At 48.9% G+C, this 20826-nt stretch overlaps 1 protein-coding gene across 1 annotated transcript in view; it reads left to right on the top strand.

Moving 5' to 3' along the window:
- Window positions 1-20108, top strand: part of hs2st1a (heparan sulfate 2-O-sulfotransferase 1a) — a 76059-nt gene extending 55951 nt beyond the window's left edge. Inside the window, exons 3-8 of the mRNA XM_061242094.1 lie at window positions 12594-12829; window positions 15393-15478; window positions 16204-16342; window positions 17310-17407; window positions 18408-18565; window positions 18902-20108. Coding sequence (XP_061098078.1) covers window positions 12594-12829; window positions 15393-15478; window positions 16204-16342; window positions 17310-17407; window positions 18408-18565; window positions 18902-19128 — 944 coding nt within the window. The 3' untranslated portion in view covers window positions 19129-20108. The remainder of the gene's footprint in view (window positions 1-12593; window positions 12830-15392; window positions 15479-16203; window positions 16343-17309; window positions 17408-18407; window positions 18566-18901) is intronic.
- Window positions 20109-20826: the final 718 nt, after the last annotated feature.

Raw genomic sequence — 20826 nt, 5'->3', positions numbered from 1 at the left:
CAAAGGTTTCCTTTGAAAGCCTGCCGTAATGTCTTGCCTGTTCACAATTGAGTGCTATTACGGGGGTGAGGGGTTGGGAGAAAGGCTTCTTTCTGCCATGAAGTGAACATATGGCATTGTTTTTTGAATATGACGGTAAGCTGGGCCTGTATGTGTCTCCGTCTGTTAATGAGACGGCTGGGCCTGTATATCTAAGCACTGCTCCTTGAAGTTCAGGCTGAGTCATTAGTCATCTGTGACCAGGACTCTACAGCTGGGCAAATTTTACATTCTTTTAGACTCGGAAAAAGCCCATTAAACTCTGCACATAATTACAAATTGTTTCAACAATGTTTTTTTTAATAGATATTTTCTGCTCAATGGAATTATGCCGTAATTGCAATTAATGGTTATATTTAACATTTCACCATCCACTTAACTGTACGGCTATGCACTCACATTTATTTCAAGTTTCTAATTTCCCATTTCTAATTCAGTATGTGGTTATTACTTTTAATTCATATACAGTAGGTGCACTCACTAATTCTAAATGAACAATCACTGACCTTCTGGTTTTCTCACCGAGTTTGGAATCCAAAAAATTATTGTAATACTTCTGCACCTGTTAGTCCATAGCAAGTACTAGAAATAAAATCTTTAAAAAAACTTTAGGATTCATAGTGGGTGGAAGGTGCATGCAACTGCACTACCAGGAAAATAGCAACACAGTTGTCTGTTCATGCATATTTAAATTGTGTTATCTACATAAATCGAAGTGCCAGAATGACTCATTTTTATGCAGATTGCAAATAAAAATTTACTTTAAAATGAATAAATAATGTTATTGGAGTACTTGCACTTGCTCAATTTTAAAAGTAGATGTGATCAAATTCTGCCCAACACTTTAGCATACCTGTAGATGACTTGACACCAATACTTGAAACATACCTTCACTTGTCTTTCTGATTTTAATGGCTGAAAAATTATTAACAAAAAATTCATATTATCGTATTATGAATTTGTGAGCCAGTCTCATGCCCCCTCCTCCTTCCACCAAAATGCGATTTGTGCTTAGTACAACCTAAAGTCTGGTCAGTTGGGTATGTGAAACATACCCGTCAAACTTGCTACCATGGTGTAATTGAAATAGCCAACCTTCAGTGTGTGGTATCAGTACTTTCTCTGGTTGAATACTGCTTTAATGCAGATAATTACCTTATCTGCTCAACTGGAGAATCACCACCTGTTCCTGAGCTGAATCCAAGACATTTTTCTTTGGTCCTCCATTGGAGATCATTCCATCTTTTCTTTGTCTTCTCCATTGTAATACGTAACACTTACAGCATAGGCAACATTTTCTGAACGTTTTAGCATTGACCCACCGATATACGTCACAAAATTCGGAAAACGTGAGGTTTTGCCCTGACAATGCGTTCACTCAAGTGCTTTTATTGCCACGCAGCACGCTGGTGGAATTTGGCTCTGTACAGCTGGAGAGCTCACATCTATGACATTCAGCGAAGCAGACCTTAAACTGTCGAAGGTAGCGTTTGTAGTTGTTGTGCCATAAGGGCAGCACAAACCGCTCGGTATATGCTGCATATTTTTAGAGGATCTCCCCCCTCAGCATTTTTGGAGACATCTGTTCACTCGAGCCTTGTGTCTGGCCCCATCAAGCACTTCACCCACTATGTGCTTATCGATGCGTTAACTCAGAATATGGCCATGATACCATATTTTCTTATTATTGTTATAATATTAAGGCGGCAAGGATGGTGCAGTGGGTAGCACTGCCGCCTCACAGCAAGGAGGTCCTGGGTTTCAATCCTGGTTGGCCGGGGGCCTCTCTGTGCGGAGTTTGCATGTTCTCCCCGTGTCTGCGTGGGTTTCCTCTGGGTACTCCAGTTTCCTCCCACAGTCCAAAGACATGCAGTTTAGGCTGATTGGACTGGCGACCTGTCCAGGGTGTATTCCTGCCTTTCGCCCAATGTATGCTGGGATTGGCTCCAGCCCCCCTGCGACCCTGTTCAGGATAAGCGGGGGTTAGGATAATGAATGAATGAATGTCATAATATCAGCCAATGAATATTGGTAATGCTGGGTAGTGACCGAGGCCTTGTCTGGAAGCTGCTGCTGGCGGGGAGGGCTGTGCTCCTCCTTTCCAGAGGCTCAACTCCTCAGCCTCTCGCTGGGATGTGACACGCAGCGCGCGTCTCCTGTACGCCGCGCAGAACCGAATGGAGACCTCAGAGTGTGAAAACTGTGCCGTGTCTCGCTGCGCCAAGAGCCGCGCCTCAAAACAGGCTACGGCAGAGGTGTCGAGAGACGAGGAACGTCAACACAAGCGCTTCCCCGTACTCTTTTTAATGAGTAAACTCTGCAACAGACAAATATTTGGAGCTGAACGACACAACCCCCCCCCCCCCCAGTGCAAGGTTAACAAATTCCCCAGCGTACCTGCATCGCAACAACATTGTCGTTTGCTCTACATTTCAAACGGCTGATTGCATAATTCTTGAATACGACAGTTTTCCCAGTGGCCCCAACGAGCACCTTTTTGCTATTCATAAAGTTAGGAGTACAATATTTATATTGTATTTACGATGTCATTAGTATTCAGAATGGTAAATCTGCAGGGGTAAAGCTGGGAGATCTGTGACAAAGCAGAGGATTGTGGGACACTTAAGGTGCAGAACCGGAACAGCGGTCATTATGTTTGAGAAAAGAACACTGTTCAGATCTACTGTACTTCATACTTTTGTTATATCGTACTCTTAAGGGACTAATTGTGAAGGTGTTGGTTGTTTCAACTCTACTTCAGATAGAATAAAATGCACTACGGCGTGGAATATCTGCACGAACACTGCTCTTCGTCCCCGTGTGAAGGTACCGGTGGTCGCTGTGAGTGCCTAGCGGTCTGGCGTGATAAAAGAGCGCGTTTGACCTTTCTGAAAAGGCGAGGTAAGATGGAGGATCAATAATGCTCATCTCCCCCTGCAGGCGACAGGGGGCCGGTCGGGGTGAGAGCGAGATGTCTGAGTTTGACAGGGACTTGGCCGGAAGACCGTGACCGCTTCTGGGCCGAAAATATAGAGGGAATTTACAGCTTGGAGATCTCTATCGCTGACCTCTTGCTCGTGAATCGTCCCATTTGCTTGGCAGACCCGAGTTCGGACTGTGGTGCTGGGTTGGCGTTGGCTAGACGTTTGCGGAGTTTCGGGCAGGCCTGTAAGCCTCATGGCCAAGATGCTTGACTGGGACCTAGAAGGTTGGTGGTTCAAACCCCAGTGTGGCCATAATAATGTCAGTGCAGGTGTTGGGCCCTTGAGCAAGGCCCTTAGCCTCATATTGTCCCAAGTGGGGGGGGATTGGTTCCTGCGTAGTCTTAATTAACTATGAGTTGCTTTGGATAAAAGCGACAGCTGAATGATGTGATGTAATGTTTGGCGGCAGTGAGCGGAGGGGCTTTGAGACCCTGAGGAGGCTGGGGAAGGAGAGACGGAGAGGCTGTAATGAACACCCTGGAGAGGCTGGAGTTGACACCGACAGGCCCTTTAGCTTTCCGTCGGCGGTTCCCCGGACGAGGCGATCGATGCCTCGGCCCGTCCCCTGCGGCGGTGTCCGTCCGTCTCTGCCGCTCCGCGCCCGGAGCTCCAGCGGGAGGTCTGAGGCGCGGCGGTGGATCTGATCGCCCGTCAACCACCTCTCCGCCCCCTCCATCCCACGGGGGAGTGAGCCGTTCACAGAGGCGGCCTCCCGGCTACCGACAGACGTTTTGATTTCCATTTACCTGTGCGATAGCGTTATGGCTAGGTTGTGCCCAAAAAAAACAGTATTTTCTTTTCTGCGTCAGCTCAGATTAAAAAGGTTTCTGGCCTGCTGCATGCAAATTTACTGGTAGATAGAACTCGAATGACCAAAATTGACCTTTTACAGTTGAAATGTGTTTTTAAATGAAAAGACTGAGGGTTGATGTAAGATCATAAGCTGGAATGTTTCTAACACGTAGCATTCAAGGGACATTCTGAAAAATCAGGCACATTTGCCTACCGGGAACGTTTACTTTAGCTTTCCAGGACCGTTCTAGAAATGAAAAATTGTTATCAGTGATGGAAAGGCGGATGAAGGAACGGGGCTTTCAAGGTGGTTTTCGGTTTTGTGTCCTGGTGAGACACGGCGGTAGCAACCTTGAGAAAGGTGATTTCACTCGGAATGCTTTGGTAAATATTCAGCTGAACATCTTAAGATAGTAAGTGGTTGAGGTGTCTCATGGTAATGTGCCGCGCCTCCTGATTGCTAATCTCCTCCTGCTCAGCCTGTACCCTCTGCCGACACTTGGGTTTGCTCCCGGCCTGAGCACGTTTGCCCGGTAAAGGTGTTCGCTCGCAGATAGCTGCTGTGGATGGCGCGCGCGCGTATCCCTGAGACAGACCGGCGGACGTGTCAGTCAGCGGCGGGAACGCCGCCGTGCCCTGGGTCCCTTTCCCCCGCTCTGAAAGCCTGTGATTATCTCGCATCAGGCGGGCCGCGTAATCCCGCCCGGCAGTCCGCCGTTACCGCCATCAAAGGCTTAATCACCTGGAAATGCGTTTGTGCTGGGCGAAGGAGCAGCTTGTTTAGCTAATTAAGGTATGCTAATGCTGATGCGGTCGCCGTCCGAACCGGCCCCCACCCCTCCCCCCCCCCCCCCCCCCCCCCGCCCGCCGGGCTGGCTGCTCGTTCCAGGGAGAGTGTATTTACTCTCCCGGCTCGGGGCTGGGGGGCTCCATCCGGCGCTCAATATGCAAACGGAGCGAGACAAAATCCCTTTAGCCACTGTGCGGTGACGTCTCCAGACGGGCTTGGAGATGCCGTGGTGAGCCCCCCCCCCTCCCGGGAGAATGGCGGGGGCTGTGGAGCGCGCGCAGAAAACCCCCGGGGGGCCCGCAGCGCCTCGTCGGTCTGAGGAACCGCCCGAGCCGGGCCGCTACCGCGAGTCGCAGCGTAGACGTGGCAGGTACCGTAATTAAAGCCAAGCTCCGAGGCTGTCTAGATTCGTCTTGTCGAGGCTACCGAGTCGGAAAATGTATTATTTTTTTTACCCTCCGTGTTTCATTTTCAAACGCAATTACACGTGAGGGAACTGGCGAAATATTTAATGATCCTACTGGTATGCACATTAATAATAGTACTGTGAACTACCGCTAATGTGCCAGAGAAATACCCAGGTACACTGTGCAGGCAGGTCTGGTGTGGGTTTGTTCAATAGGAAATCGCACGTCTGATGTCTGCTCCTGACAGCTAGCCACACGGGCTACATGTTAAGCAGGGGTGGGAACAGGGGATGTAGCTGTGCTAGAGAGCCATTATCTTTACTACTGAAGGCAGCAGGCCTCACCAAACAGCCATAAACCACTCCGAGACGGGCGTGACTGAGCACAGCTACAGAAGCTTATTAAGCTGTGATCAATATTTAAAGATGGTCATTTTATGCGCCAGTGGACATTGGTGGCGGAAGAGGAGACAGTCACTTAAAGTACTGGTTTCTGGGTAATTACAGTGTCGGCGTGCGGGGCCCGCTCGCAGCCAAAAACGCGAGAGAGCGCTTCTCTCCTTTCTCCCCTCTCCTTTATCACGTCTTTTCACATCCTCCTTTATCTGCCGGGAAGAGCGCCCTCTCGCCCCGAGGGGTGACGGCGTGTGCCGTGGTAGCGCCGGAGTAGCGCCGTGTGAAAGCACAGACGCAGGGGAAAGCGCTTTCTCTGGGGTTGTACTTGTCATTTTATAATAAGCTTTTTTTTTTTAAGGGCTTAGTTCGCGCTTGGCGTGTTGGGCGTCGGAATTTAATATCCATTATCTAACCCGCTTGTTCTTGGTCAGGGTCGCGTGGGGGCGGGAGCCTATCACGGCGTGCGTTGGGTGAGAGACCGCACGCCATTCCCTCACACCTACTGGCAGTGTACTTTCCAATTAGCCTGGCCTACATGTCTTTGGACCGTGGGAGGAAACTGGGCCTTCTCGCTGTGAGGCGAAAGTGCTGCCCACCTCGTGCCACCGAACGGAGTACTATTTTTTTTGCGTTTGAGGCTCATTTATCTAGTACAAGGTGATCAGTCACTGCAGCTTGACGGAGTCGTTGTGAATCATCGTTCATCAGCCGAGCGTCGGGTGTTTGGGCCGGCTGGCCTTCAGCGAGGCTTTCAGGTACAACGCGTCCTCGGTTACTGTCAGAGCGGCGTGGGTTTTTGCGAGAGTGCCGTCGATCGGAAGGAAGACGCCGCTTCGATATTGTTCCGTTGTTTATTCGGGGAGCTCAAAGGTGTCCGTCAGCCCAGAGAAACTCATCATTTCAGAGGTGCCTGTCAGCGCAATCTTGCCAACTGGCAACGTGACAGAAAGGGAGAGGCTCTGTTGCCAAGATGCCACAGCCTATGGAGGAGACGAGGTGATATCCGGAGCTAGCCGGATCTTATGCTGCTCACACAGCGAGCTTGCGTTGGAGATGACTGTGCAATCCCTGACAATCTGTCTCTACCTTTGCTCGCTTCAGATAACACTAATATAGCATCTCATTCACCAGATCTTCACAGGTCACCAAGTATTTGCACTCTGTCAATATGTGTTCTTCCTTTTTCTGTGGAAAACAGGCTTATCTGTGGGGCTCTCTTTCTCCGAGCCCTTGCTCGAAGAGAAATGGTTTTATATTCAGTACTTATGTATTCATATTGTGTGATTTGCATACAATATTTATTCAGCTAACAACAAACAAACCGTTCACGTTGGCTGAAATATTTTCCCTCGTTGAAAAAAGAGTGCTATTTTCCGAAAATGTCTGCTGTTCTTGGACACCTGCTGTTTGAGTTTAAATCCAATGGGTATAACAGTAACCAATAATTTTAATAAAAATAATTGGGAAAAAATGTTGGTGTAGACCTTTAAAACGCATGCAAATGAGAATTTCTCGAGGGGCCTCTTTGTCACAGATCCACTCAAAGGAATTGAAGTAGTGTTTTTTTATTGTTGTTGTTGTTGTTGTTGTCGTTTCATTTGTTTTCCCTCACACCAGCATATTAACGCTAAATACACCAAGGCATTTAACAGATGCTCTTATCCACATTGACTTACACAACTTGTATTCTTCACAGTTCTATCCTACAGCTGTGCCGTTGTCGAAGCTCTTCACGTTAAGCACCTTGCACAACGCTGGCCCCTCTGTGAATTGAACTTGTAACCTTGGCGTTGAAGGCAGCCATTACGGTGCACTGACGTCCCGAAGGAGCGCACGCAGGTCTGAGGACATACAGCCGGTGTGGGGAATCAAACCCTGCACTTTCACACAGGGAAACAACAGCGTTTACCTGTTTGTTTGGGGAGTCCATTTCGATCGCAGAACTGCTAAATGTGTTTATGTGGGAAGAAAAAAGCATTTGTAAGCGGAAGGGAACATTTCAGCTGTGCAGATGCTCAGCTCTTTTACATTAATGACTTGGTGTGACAGGGTAATTTGTGATCAGCGATCTGTGAGTGTCTGAGCTAAGCTGCTCAACTTTATTTCTTTCTCTTTTTTTCTGTTCTGCTCTGGAGGACTTTTAAATGAGACGGCGAGCTCTTGCACTTGACGGCGTCGCAGACCCTTCCCACAACTTCTACAGGGTTCGTCTGGCCCGGCGAAATTCACGAGCAGGAATGAATACCGCGTTGAACCGAGACTACAGAGTTTCAAACGATATTCAAAGATCGTATTGAGCTGTCGAGATGCCTGGTTTTGGAGAGAAATGTCAATCGTGATTTAGCGGGAATGGTTGCGGTGCACAGCGGCACGAATAATTTGCGCCGTCAGGAACAATCAACAGCCGCCGGCATCAAATGCAGCGGTCGTGCTGACAGCTTGCAGCGCCTTCCCCCTCGCAGGTGTGAAAAAACACACCCCCTCCCCTCTCTCACGCGGTCAGGCGGCCTGGTCCAATCGGCAGAGGCACGGCATCTTGTCCCGGTAACGGGGAAACGATTCCGATTGGCTGCGGCCTGAATGCACGCCTCCTCGCTCGATGCGTCTCTGAGACGGAGCAGGAGCGGCAGCCATTGTGCGACGTGCGAACACAAGAGAGCATAATGAGCAGAACAGGCCATTCAGTGCAGCTCGCCCCGTTTTAAAAGGTATCTGCCAACTTGAAGGTGTCTTACAACATAATCCCCGGCAGAAACCCCTGAGAGGAAAATGAGACACAAAAGTGGTCGGGGAAGGAGGTTTTGTGTAAAGATGGCGTCGTCGCCAATTAAAGCTCCTGAAAGATTCATTTCCTGGGCTCGCCAGCGCTTCTGGCCTCTGATTGAACTCGCGGTTTGCGGGACAGGACTTGAATAGTCTCTGTGATGGAGGGGTCGTCGTGGGAGGGCGCCTGGCTCCACCTTAAGCCGCTGAAGATTTATAAGTTGTTTGATTAAACTTGCTCTCCTGTGAACTCCCCCTTTTCTTAACCCCCCCCTCGTGGTGGGGCCCAAAAGTGCTGCCCGCTCTCAGGTTGTCATGGAAATACTGGTATTGATGTCATGGATTTCCTCCTTGTGGCCGCTGGAAGAACCTCCACGTCTCCGTCATTGTGCTTCCCGTTCGCCGTTCCCTCCCGTTTGGCTGCGACAACCCCTTCAGCGGCGCGGAAGCAGCGCGCTCCCTTTTGAATATGGCGAAGGCCAAAATATGTATTAAGGGCTTTATTGTATTGGGAAGAGGGGGAAGCAGGAGGGCCGGCAGGTGAAAATTGGCGAGAGCCGCATCAAAGCCAGCGGCTGACAAAATGTATCAAAGACGAAAGGAAACCCGCCGCTCGAAAGCAATCAAAAAACATCGGCGGGCGAAAATAATGTTTCAGCCTCATTATTTTTAATGTGAAATCCAATACATTTCCTGTTTGTTGGACGGGCGCGAATCAATCCCCTTTGGTGTCTGGGAGGAAGATGCAGTCACTGCTCTGCCTGCAAAATAGAGCCTTGGTCTGTGACAGAGGTCCTTTCAGATGGATGGCATTCAGTCTTTCAGTGGGCTGACTCCCCCGGAGAAGGGGGTCTCTTTGTGTAATTATCTGTGCGCTGGTGCAGCTCCAGACCCCGCTGCTCAATGCATTTCACCACGTTTTCTTTATTTTTTTTTTTTCTCCAAACAACAGCGTCCACTTAATATGATCCGAGTGTAGCTTGGATGGCTCTCGTTAAAAAAAAGGGGCTATTTTTCACCGAATTATGTGACAGTTTTATTTGAATTGGTATTGTCTGCGTGCGCCTCAAAATGGCCCTGCAGTGGAATTGCTTCATGAATCCTGCCCCAAAGACCGTTGGCTGAGTACCTTGCTACGGTGGCGATGAGCTTGTCTTTATGTGAAGCCTGCCTGCTACGCTGTTTCGCGGCTGGCTCGCAGTGTTCTCGTTCGGTTACGTTGGTTTTTGTAGCTTGCTGTCGGAACGTTCGAATGCGTTCATTCACGCGCGGTCAGTGCTAGACTGGCCGCTGGGTCAGGTTGCTGGGAGAAAAAAAACAAAAAAAGTGGCTTTTCCAGCTGCTGGTGTTTAGCTGACCTAGGAGGGCAGGACTGTCTGAACAGTACTGCAGTCCAGTCTTACATGTTGAAATGTTCAAAGTCAAATGCGCACAGTGTTTACCAGTGAGCATGTTTGCTGTTTATCTGAATAATAATAACTGTGCAGTACATACTCTTGCATATTATACTGTGTGTTGCAAATTGAAAGCCAAGTAAACATAACACAATAAGCATAATACATTTATATTGTGATTTTCTTGAAACTCAAAGTGCTTCTTACAGTAATGAGGGGTAAACTCACCTCAGCCACCATGTTTAGCGGCCCACCTGGGTGATGCATGGCAGCCATTTTGTGTCAGAATGCTCATCACACATCAGAGGTGGAGAGGGAGATAAAAAAATAAATAAAAAAATTAATGGGGGGGGGGGGGGGGGGGGAGTCGGTGATAGATTGCGAAAGCCAGGACATTACAAAAATATCTGTCACGTAATAAAAAGGCAAGAGCCCCATTTTATTGCTTGAATGTACTTACTCCTCCCAACTTAATAAAAACAAATGGAACGGGAACATTTCGTGGTGTTGACGATGCGCTGCTCACTGAGAGGCTAAAAGCAAACACTAGGATAAGATGATGTCACCTTAGAACAGGACGGACCTCTGGGGAGAATTGCCTCATCGCCGTGCTGCCGATCGGTGTGTTTTCTTGACACCGTCGTGTGCGCATCTCCACTAAGCCATCTCTCAGGGGCTCAGGGCCATCACAGTCCAAAATTACCCTCATTTTTATCCTTTAGCAGGGACAAATCCAACCAGTGCGCTTAGACTGATCTTTTATCTCGCCAGCCACCTCCCGGGGAGTTTGTGTTTTTCCTGCAAGTCTGCATCATCGAAATGATCTTTAATAATTGCAAACATCATGAGCTTTCCCTTCAGATGGAGAGAGAATTATCTCCATATCCTTGGCAGTCTGGGGATTTTTTTTTTTTTTCTTTCTCAAAAACATGTTCAATTTCAAACCTCCCTTTGTGCCTCGTTAGCAGGGACAGACGGAGTCCGGCGCGGATCTGGGTTTGCATTCTAATTGGTATTATTTATTGGCGGCTGTATTTGCGTTTGCTCACTGTAGCTGTCGAGGGGGAAGTGCCCAGCTGAGGCTTTGTGTAATCCATCTTTCTCAGACGGCGCTTCGCTTCCACCAGGTGCAGCCAATCAGGTGTGAAAGGCTCTGCTGGGTGCATCCCATTGGCTGGGAGCTGTTGTCTTGGGCCGGGGCCATTGGATCTATAAAGTGGAAGAGGAAACGTGATCTATTTAATAGCGTTCGCTCTAAATCACCTCGTCTACATGAGGGGGGATACTGATTTGTTTATGATATTTTTTTGTTTGTCTTATTTTTATTATTCTCCGTCATTTGAGAGTGGACGGCGGTGCCTGGAGCTATGGTGGGGCGGTGCCACCTGTGCCCACACGCCGGGCCAGATTCAGCAGCAGCCTGCGCTCCCGTGTGCCCGCCAGCGCGCCGCGTCTATTTCACACCTCGCCTCCCGCACAGCGGAGCGCCACCGCCAATCACCGCGCGCCCGAGGGCCCCTGGCACGACAGCGGGCCCCTAGCACGACAGCGCCGCCCGCGGGCCCCTGGCACAACAGCCCCGCGCACGGGCCCCTGGCACGACAGCGCCGCCCGCGGGCCCCTGGCACAACAGCACCGCCCACGGACCCCTAGCACGACAGCGCTCCCGCCCAGTCACTCACGACCCCGGCCCAAACCCGCTATGATTACTCTGCATTTCAAACAAGAAAAAGCCTGCTGTTGACAGATTAAAAATGACTTTTAATAGTGCAAAATTGATGCACTGCTGCATCAGTCAGGACGTTTTTTGTTTTCCTTCCACACAGCGAGTGGTCAATGTGTGGAATAGCTTGCCAGTGCATGAAGTTCAGGCAGAAACACTGGGGGTTTTCAAGACCAGGCTTGGCAACGCTTAGGGGTAGGGAAAGGGCAGCATTGCTGGGCTGAATGGCTGTGTTGTGTTGTGTTGTGTTATCAGTTGTAGTTTTGTGACTCTGATGAAGATGCAGTCGGGTTCCACGTGTCACGTTTGCATCGTGACTCGTTCAGTTTTTCAAGGCTCATTTTGCATCCGCGCGCTCCACACTTTTTCTCTTTGAAATGTGTATCATTGTCCTGCTCATCACAAGCACCAGATTCGCCTTTTCACTGGCTGAAGCGCGGTGACATTTGCTCAACTCTGTCAGACTCATTCTCATTCTGAAATTAATACTGAATTAGGGAAAACAACCTTTAAATACTGTGCTACATTCATGTGGAACTAACTTCAGCAACAGTGCTTTGGTCCCTTTTGTTTGGTCTTTTCAGAAATATGATTTTTTTTTAAAAAACCTAATTACAATTTATTGTGAATGTGTTAATAAATGCTACATTACTGTCGTGTTATTTATCTTTTTCATTTTGTGTTTTGACTGTAAAGTCGGCACTCTTGAAAAAGGGAGCACTGATTCCTCAACTTGTCTCTGGGTTTTATTGTGCTTACATTCTCAACGGTAAATGTATGTGATGGCTTCTCCAGTGCGGGAGTATATGTATTTCGATCATCATCATCATCATAGGCGGCACGGATGGTGCAGTGGGTAGCACTGCAGCCTCACAGCAAGGAGGTCCTGGGTTCGAACCCCCGTCGGCCGGGGCCTCTCTGTGCGGAGTTTGCATGTTCTCCCCGTGCCTGCGTGGGTTTCCTCCGGGTACTCCGGTTTCCTCCCACAGTCCAAAGACATGCAGGTTAGCCTGATTGGAGAGTCTAAATTGCCCGTAGGTATGAGTGTATGAGTGTATGAGTGTGTGAGTGTATGAGTGTGTGAGTGAATGGTGTGTGTGCCCTGCGATGGACTGGCGATCTGTCCAGGGTGTATTCCTGCCTTTCGCCCAATGTATGCTGGGATAGGCTCCTGCGACCCTGATCAGGATAAGCGGGTTCAGATAATGGATGGATGGATGGATGGATCATCATCATCGATAGAGATTGATGGATTGAAGTGGCGTGGCGGTTGGCTGACGGAGACCCCCCCCCCTTCCCTCCGCAGAGCTGGCCATCGCCCGGCACGAGGTGCGGGAGGTGGAGCAGCGGCACACCATGGACGGCAGCCGCGAGCAGGCGCTGGCCGAGAACGACGACGTGGTCATCATCTACAACCGCGTGCCCAAGACCGCCAGCACCTCCTTCACCAACATCGCCTACGACCTGTGCGGCAAGAACAAGTACCACGTCCTGCACATCAACACCACCAAGAACAACCCCGTGATGTCACTGCAGGACCAGGTGAGTGGCTGTGACCCCGGGTTCCTCTTCGCCCATTGGCCGGGATTGTTGTAAAGGGGCGTGGTTATACTGTTGGAGCTCGGCCTCACTTCCTAGCCCAGCCACACAGCGGGTGATAAACAGTGACTAAATTCGATATTAAGTGCAGGGACTTGCATCCTGCAAATCATGGCCCGTAATACCTTTGCTGCTCAAAAAAAAAGGTCTTTCACATTTCAAATTCGGTAAATTTGATGTCCTAATTAAGTCTAATTTCCATCTCCCGACTCCCACGATTTAATAATTCCAGAAGTTCAGACAGGAATTAAAGAGGGCTTTTAAAAACAGAATCACAAATTGACACTTTAGCGTTCACGGAGAAAATTCAAAATGTCCGCCGGTTTTCCCTCGTGTAGACAAAGACGCGGCGAACGATCAGTGGCGCCGCTACATTGCATTGCGTTGTTTCAGTATTCCATTTCATCACTGAGCTGTCATTTTGTCTGAAAGATATCGGGCGCTGGGGGGGGGGAGGGGGGGAGGGGATGGGCTTCCTGGCTGCATCAGTCAAATCTTCTTCACCGCAGCTGACAGCTGTCATTTTCGTGATTGCGTAATGGTGACGGTTTTCCGCCCTTGCCCGCTGCCGTGGCCTGGGCCTGCGCAGACGGGCCTGCGCAGACGGGCCAGCGCAGACGGGCCTGCGCAGACGGGCCTGCGCAGACGGGCCAGCGCAGACGGGCCTGCGCAGACGGGCCAGCGCAGACGGGCCTGCGCAGACGGGCCAGCGCAGACGGGCCTGCGCAGACGGGCCTGCGCAGACGGGCCAGCGCAGACGGGCCTGCGCTGGCCTGCGCAGACGGGCCAGCGCAGACGGGCCTGCGCAGACGGGCCTGCGCAGACGGGCCAGCGCAGACGGGCCTGCGCAGACGGGCCAGCGCAGACGGGCCTGCGCAGACGGGCCTGCGCAGACGGCCCTGCGCAGACGGGCCTGCGCAGACGGGCCTGCGCAGACGGGCCTGCGCAGACGGGCCAGCGCAGACGGGCCTGCGCAGACGGGCCTGCGCAGACGGCCCTGCGCAGACGGGCCTGCGCAGACGGGCCAGCGCAGACGGGCCGCGGCGCTCCCGACGCGACGCTCCCGACTAAATCCGTAACTGGATATCGCCTCCAGATCCGCTTGCCAGTCGTCTGTTCTGCGTCATGCATAATTCATGTATTGTAATCATTAAGGGAATGTCACCGTTTCCAACTTGGCATGCTAAAATGGATAAAGGAAACGGGTTTGCGTTCATGGGAGGAGGCTCGACTTTTATAGCTAGGTACCGAAAAACACGCGGCACCTAATCTAACCGTTGAAGGACTCTATCTGCTGTTCTACTATACTGCTGTACTCCGTTTGTGGTCTTGATGGGCTTCTAGATTTAGGTAAAAAGGCTGCATAAGCATTCTGAAGGGCTGAAGGATTTGACAGGGCCTGCTGAATTGGCACTGTTCTCTGCCCTTATCCCTGGGAACCATGTTGTTCCCTGTCCTAATACATTATAAATCTGCAGTTAAGTACAAATCACTGGCGGCTTCAGCAAATAGCAAATAGGATAAATTAGTTATGTCAGGACTTAGGACATTATATATTTAGGTGCAGTGCCCATCTGTCTCATTAATGATGCCAAGTACATTATGAACTTAGAATACCCATGATGCATCTGGCTTTATTGACCTACAAGTCTGCTTAAATTCTGTAAACATTCCAAAGCAATGTTGAGTCATCAACTACAATTTTAAAAAAAGCCCTAATGTTTATACTTTTTTGGTTTCGAACACAACTTGAGCTCTGATGCTGATTTGTTGTTACATAGGAGACCCAAAAAATAATGGTCACTTAGCCTAATTAAATCTTTCAGGCGACCTCGGTCCTCTTCGCTGTGAGTATCGGTGAGGTCCTTGATATTTCGCTGCATGCGTGCTAAACAGACACTTATGTATAATAATAATAAGCAGAGTGCATTTAAGCCATCCTATTACAGCGACACTACTCACAATGATACAGTAAAACATAATAAAATGATACATTTAAAATTAAGGTTAGAAAATAAATAAATAAAACGGAAACAGATATGCATGAATCCTATCCCTGTGGCTCCTTACTGTGCCTGTTGAGTTGGAAATCCACTGTCCCCGTGTGGCAGCTGAGTGATAAACGTCAGCGTGGCCGGTGCTGAATCAGGTCCTGAAGGCCGCGTTTTTATTGAAGTTTAAACAGCACAAACTCCCGGGGCGTTGTCCTCGCCCCTGCATGTCTACAGTGCACCCTGCACACAGACAGCCTGCCCTGGCTGGTGTGAAAGTATCTCCTTTCCCTTGTTCTTCTGTAATGCCCTGACCGTGTTTTCCCAACACATTGCCTCTGAATAATGTATCAGCCTCCTCAGCTATGAGGCCAATACTTGCGGGAGGGTGAGAGAGGCCATAACCGAGCGTCATGACTCAGTCATGAATCGGTGGTTTTAAACGTTCGGCCTGTTAGAATGTCAGCGGGAGGTCGGGATCGAAGTCGTCTCATCTCTCTCTCCTGCCCTCCCAGGTGCGGTTCGTGAGGAACGTCACCTCCTGGAGGGAAATGAAGCCGGCTTTCTATCACGGACACGTGGCCTTCCTGGACTTCTCAAAGTGAGTGCTGTTTGGCCCGCTGTTAGAGCGTGCTGCTCTCAGATACACCAGAGGGCCTGTCATCACGTGGTACTGTTTCAGAGGAACAGGACTGAGTGTTTTCCCAGACTGAACTATGAGTCACCCGGTAGGGGAGTTTGGGGACTGTGTGTGCTTGGACAACGCCGCTATGTAAAATGGTCAATTTTGCAAAATTACTGTGAAACAACCCAGCTGTTACCCGGTAGCCATTTTGTGCAAATGATACTCGCTGTGAAAATATGACGGATGTTTGTTTTTTCGCCGGTAATTGTGTGATATGAACTCATATTTGAATGTAGGCATCTGCGTTGAAAGGACAGGATCCCGTTTACAGATAAAATGATATTGCAGATGGACTCGTTTGAAAATGTCTTGTGTAGCAGCTGCCCTCTTGTGGCTGGAGCAAGGCAGTGCGCCAAACGTTTCACGATCCAATCTGCTTTACACTCAGTGGCGCAGATGACATATGGGGATATTAAGCGGTTTCTAACACATATACGATTATGTTTTATCCGATGGCCCTGCCGCATGGAAGAAATAACAGTACTCTGTAAGAGCATTTAGTTGAATTGATTGAATTCGGCCCCAGAACTATTTTCCCCGTAACTGAGGCGTGTACTCGGTCGTGACCACGAGCTGTGCCTCGGCGTGTGCCTGGGTTTAAGAGCAGAGATTAGGCCCGCTGACGTCCCGTCCCCTCCCAGGTTCGGAGTGAAGAGGAAGCCCATCTACATCAACGTCATCAGAGACCCCATCGAGCGACTGGTGTCCTACTACTACTTCCTGCGCTTCGGAGACGACTACAGGCCGGGCCTCCGGCGCAGGAAGCAGGGGGATAAGAAGGTAACCTCCCTGGCCTGCTCCGTTCTGTAACGGCTGCTCTTCGACGGCGTCGTGTCCTTCTCTACGACCGGCCGGCATTCCACGCGCGTCCTTCGCTCTCTGCCTCATTCACCGCTGCCCTTTCAATAAGACGTTTTATTGAAGTACTAGACACATGCCCGTAGTCCGTTTGGTGGTCTTTCAATAAGCCACTTGACACGCGTCTCTTTCATCCAAAGAATGCGATTTGCCTTCTCTGATTGTTGCCGTTTGGCCTTTTTGATGGCTGTGTATGTGCTGTTTTTCAGCCGTTTCTGTGTGTTGAGTTTCAGGACTTTGACCGCTGCATGCTTTGGTTATAGCCGTTTCCGTGACTGTGTGTGTTGTGTTTCAGACCTTTGCGTGATTGTGTGTGTTATGTCTTAGCCCTCTCCGTGACTGTGTATGTTGTGTTTTATCCCCTCGCGTGACTGTGTGTGTTGTGTTTTGGCACTTTCCCAGCCTGTGTGTTGTGTTTTAGCCCTTTCCCTGACTGTGTTGTGTTTTAGCCCTTTCCCTGACTGTGTGTGTTGTGTTTTAACCCTTTCCCTGACTGTGTGTGTTGTGTTTTAGCCCTTTGCGTGACTGTGTGTGTTGTGTTTTAGCCCTTTGTGTGACTGTGTGTTGTGTTCTACCCCTCTGCGTGATTGTGTGTGTTATGTCTTAGCCCTCTCCGTGACTGTGTATGTTGTGTTTTATCCCCTTGCGTGACTGTGTGTGTTGTGTTTTGGCACTTTCCCAGACTGTGTGTTGTGTTTTAGCCCTTTCCCTGACTGTGTGTGTTGTGTTTTAGCCCTTTGGGTGACTGTGTGTGTTGTGTTTTAGCCCTCTGCGTGACTGTGTGTTGTGTTTTAGCCCTTTGCGTGACTGTGTGTGTTGTGTTTTAGCCCTCTGCGTGACTGTGTGTGTTGTGTTTTAGCCCTCTGCGTGACTGTGTGTTGTGTTTCAGACCTTTGACGAGTGCGTGTCAGCCGGAGGCTCAGACTGTGCTGCGGAAAAGCTCTGGCTCCAGATTCCCTTCTTCTGTGGTCACTATTCAGAGTGCTGGTGGGTTCGTTTGTTCAGCCAACACAAATACATATATTCAGGGTCCATCAAGAAGGTATTGCATTGAAATGTTGCATGTGCCTAGCTATGTTTGTTTGCACTGAACTTGGCCTACAACATTGTAAGGAATTAATGATGTGATATTTCTCCAGTTAAGTAATGATATCTTGGCAATGACTCAAAGACCAAATTTTCTGGAGGTGTTCATGACGTTACAACCTAAATTTGGTGAAAATGTTATCAATTTTGAAAGCCTATCAGAGTTTCAAAATAACACTGTTAAATTTTTTGGTGTGAAAATAATATGCTAGTAAAAGATAGAGTTAAAGGAAAAGACCTTTCACAATGATGGAATAATCTTCTCTTTATGACCTATTAGAACATAGATATGGCAAGTCAAAGTCATGGATTCACGCTAATTTGCCCAAACTTTGTTCTCCCATATCTCCCTTAATAAGGATCCTAGCCAAGTTTCTTATAAGACCAATTAAGCATGCCGAATCTCATTAAAATATGTGCTGACTCAAATGTGTGTTACACGTTACATTGAAATGTTGCTGGATCTCAGCTCAGTTCAAAACCTAGGCTCCCGTTGTCTTGTGATGCCACTTCAGCTGCCAGTTAGGACAGCATGGTTAAGAACCTGGGCTTTTACTTCAGAAATGGTAGAATCAATTCTGTGTTGGGCCACTTCCATTGTATCGCTGAGCGAGGTACTTACAGTGGCCTACACTGCTTAATTAAGAGTAGTTAAAAGCATACAAAGGGGCAAGGAGAAGAAGAAAAAATAAAAGGATTTCTAGGGTTTTTGTGATCTTCTTTGTGAAGATCCTGTTATACTGCCACTTGAGCTGAGTCACTGTAGAGCCCCAGAGAGCCTGGTGTTCTAAGCGTAACGTCATTCCTGTGGTGTTGAGGTCATTGTGCCGAGTCACCGTAGACCTTCAGAGAGCTGGGTGTCCTGAGCGTGGCGTCGTTCCTGTGGTTTCTGTTTCTCCAGGAACACGGGCAGCCGGTGGGCCCTGGAACAGGCCAAGTACAACCTGGTGAACGAGTACCTGCTGGTGGGCGTGACGGAGGAGCTGGAGGACTTCGTGATGATGCTGGAGGCGGCCCTGCCTCGCTATTTTCGGGGGGCCACTGAGCTCTACCGCACAGGTACCGCCCCCCAGTGCCCGCCCACCCCAGGCCCTGCCTCTGACAGTTCATTTACATTGTGCCTGTACACACTACTGTCTATTCTGATGCCAAAATGTCTTCTTTAACATGAAGGTATGGATTTTCACTTTGATGTGATATGCAGTTACTTACTTGTAGTACTTGAGCATGCGTGCCCGGTCAACTTACCCTGCATAAATAAAGGTTAATAAATAATAAATAAATCATCGAGATGATATCAGCAATTGAGGCCTTTTACGTTTTCGGGCCGTTGTCCTCGATGAGCTGTCGGGACCGCAGTGCCAGGTTACGTGTGCCCGTCCGTCTTGTTTCCAGGGAAGAAGTCTCACCTGCGGAAGACGAGCGAGAAGAAGCCGCCCACCAAGGAGTCCATCGCCAAGCTGCAGCAGTCGGACATCTGGAAGATGGAGAACGAGTTCTACGAGTTCGCGCTGGAGCAGTTCCAGTTCGTGCGCGCGCACGCCGTCCGGGAAAAGGACGGGGAGCTCTACCTGCTGGCCCAGAACTTCTTCTACGAGAAGATCTACCCCAAAATGAACTAGGAGGAGCCGAGCGGAAGGGCCTCACGTTGTCGTCACACACACTGGGGAAAGGAGGAAGTAAACACATTTGTAAAGAACAGGGCGGGGCTGGATATATGCTACGCAGCTCTCGTCTGTATGGGTCTTCTTCAGGCGCTACTTGGCTACTTGGGTCTACTTGGCTTGACTAGCAAGCCGTCGACCGGGGGAGGCTGCAGACGCTTGCGTTTATGAACGAGGGGCAGCCGAGCCTTCGTCCAGAGGCCCGGGCCACGCCACCGACGTCTTCGACCCTCGTCACGACCCCCTTTCTTTCACTGCCGGGTGAAAGGTCACGGAATTCGGGACACTGTAGCAGGGGCGGGGAGAAAAAGTCACTGCCGTATACCCAGTGAGCCATTTCAGAGGTGTAAATTTCACTAGTACGGTAAATCCGCCCTCTTTTCACGCTGTCAAAAGTTCTGTCCAACCGGAGGTCGTTTTTAAAATGAACTTTCTTTTATCTTTTGGTTTGTTCATTTCTTCTAAACATGGTCATCATGATATAAAAAAAATTGACACCCATGTTTTAAACGTGACAAAAGGCATTATCGAGTGTTTTAATAAGTCCCCGTGACCCCAAGAGATGACTACTATCTTACAACGCTGTGGAAAAGACGTACTTGTATTCTCATCGGTGGCAAAAACACATGAAATTACAGACCCGGTCACCTCGGTGGCCGATCCGGTACCGATGCGGTACCGATCCGTTAGCAACAGAGCAACGGTGTGCCTGTGCCTGGGTGCACAAGACATCCATTTTAAGAGTTTTGTGGTATTGTACATTCATGGGTTTTTTTTGATTTTCTGCATCTTGTACACTTTTACCTGTAGGAGTATTTTTGCTAGGGTGCTTTGTAATGTGTTTACAAGCATTGTAATTAAGGAGATGGAAAACGGCTGTACATACTGCATATTTTATGTATTTGGACCAAAAGGTTATTAAAAAAAGAAAAACGTTGCGTTTTTTTTTTATAATTCCTTTACCCGATTTAACACGACTCCTCGTAACTTCACTTGCATAGCATAGACAATAGACATTGATAAATTATATTTATAATTTAATAATACAGTGGTCTTGTCGACTGTATTTTTGCATGTCAAATCAACAATTGAAGTGCTTTGCTTTGGCTCAATGCTGCCCTCCCCAGGTAACAGGTGAAATCGCACAGACGAGGAAAATCTGTCTTTGTCTGGAGGCTGCAAAATGGGTGGACTGTTCACACCCACACTCTGTCGTTTATGTACTTTATGTTCGACGAAGGTTCGTGTTTCAGTGACCCTAGCCTAGACCCTGCAGTGGAGTCCTGACCCTGTTTCTAGGGATGAAAGGCAGTCCGTTTAAAAATGCGTCGTAAATCGTGAGGTTGGGAAATGTGCAGCCATGGCTGGCTTTGTGGAGACTGAAGGGTTGGAGCCTGCATTCTTTTTACAGCACTCTCTCAAAAGGCGAAGTAGCTACCCTTCTCTGAAATGGAGTCTTTGGGTCTCCTTCCTTTTCAGCAGGGTGAAGGATTTGCATGTTAAATAGTTTTTGATCATCAACGACACGTTAAGTGTGATTGCTGGCTAATTATGCTAGTATTGTAAAAAAAAAAAAAAAAAAGTATGCAGAGTGTCATGTCTCTGCATAATTTATTCTTTCATTTTCATCTTCATTTTCATCTTTTTGTGTGCCGC

This window comes from Conger conger, chromosome 5 (genome assembly GCF_963514075.1).
Source record: "Conger conger chromosome 5, fConCon1.1, whole genome shotgun sequence".
Taxonomy (NCBI): domain Eukaryota; kingdom Metazoa; phylum Chordata; class Actinopteri; order Anguilliformes; family Congridae; genus Conger; species Conger conger.
This window is presented reverse-complemented; position numbering and strand designations above follow the sequence as displayed.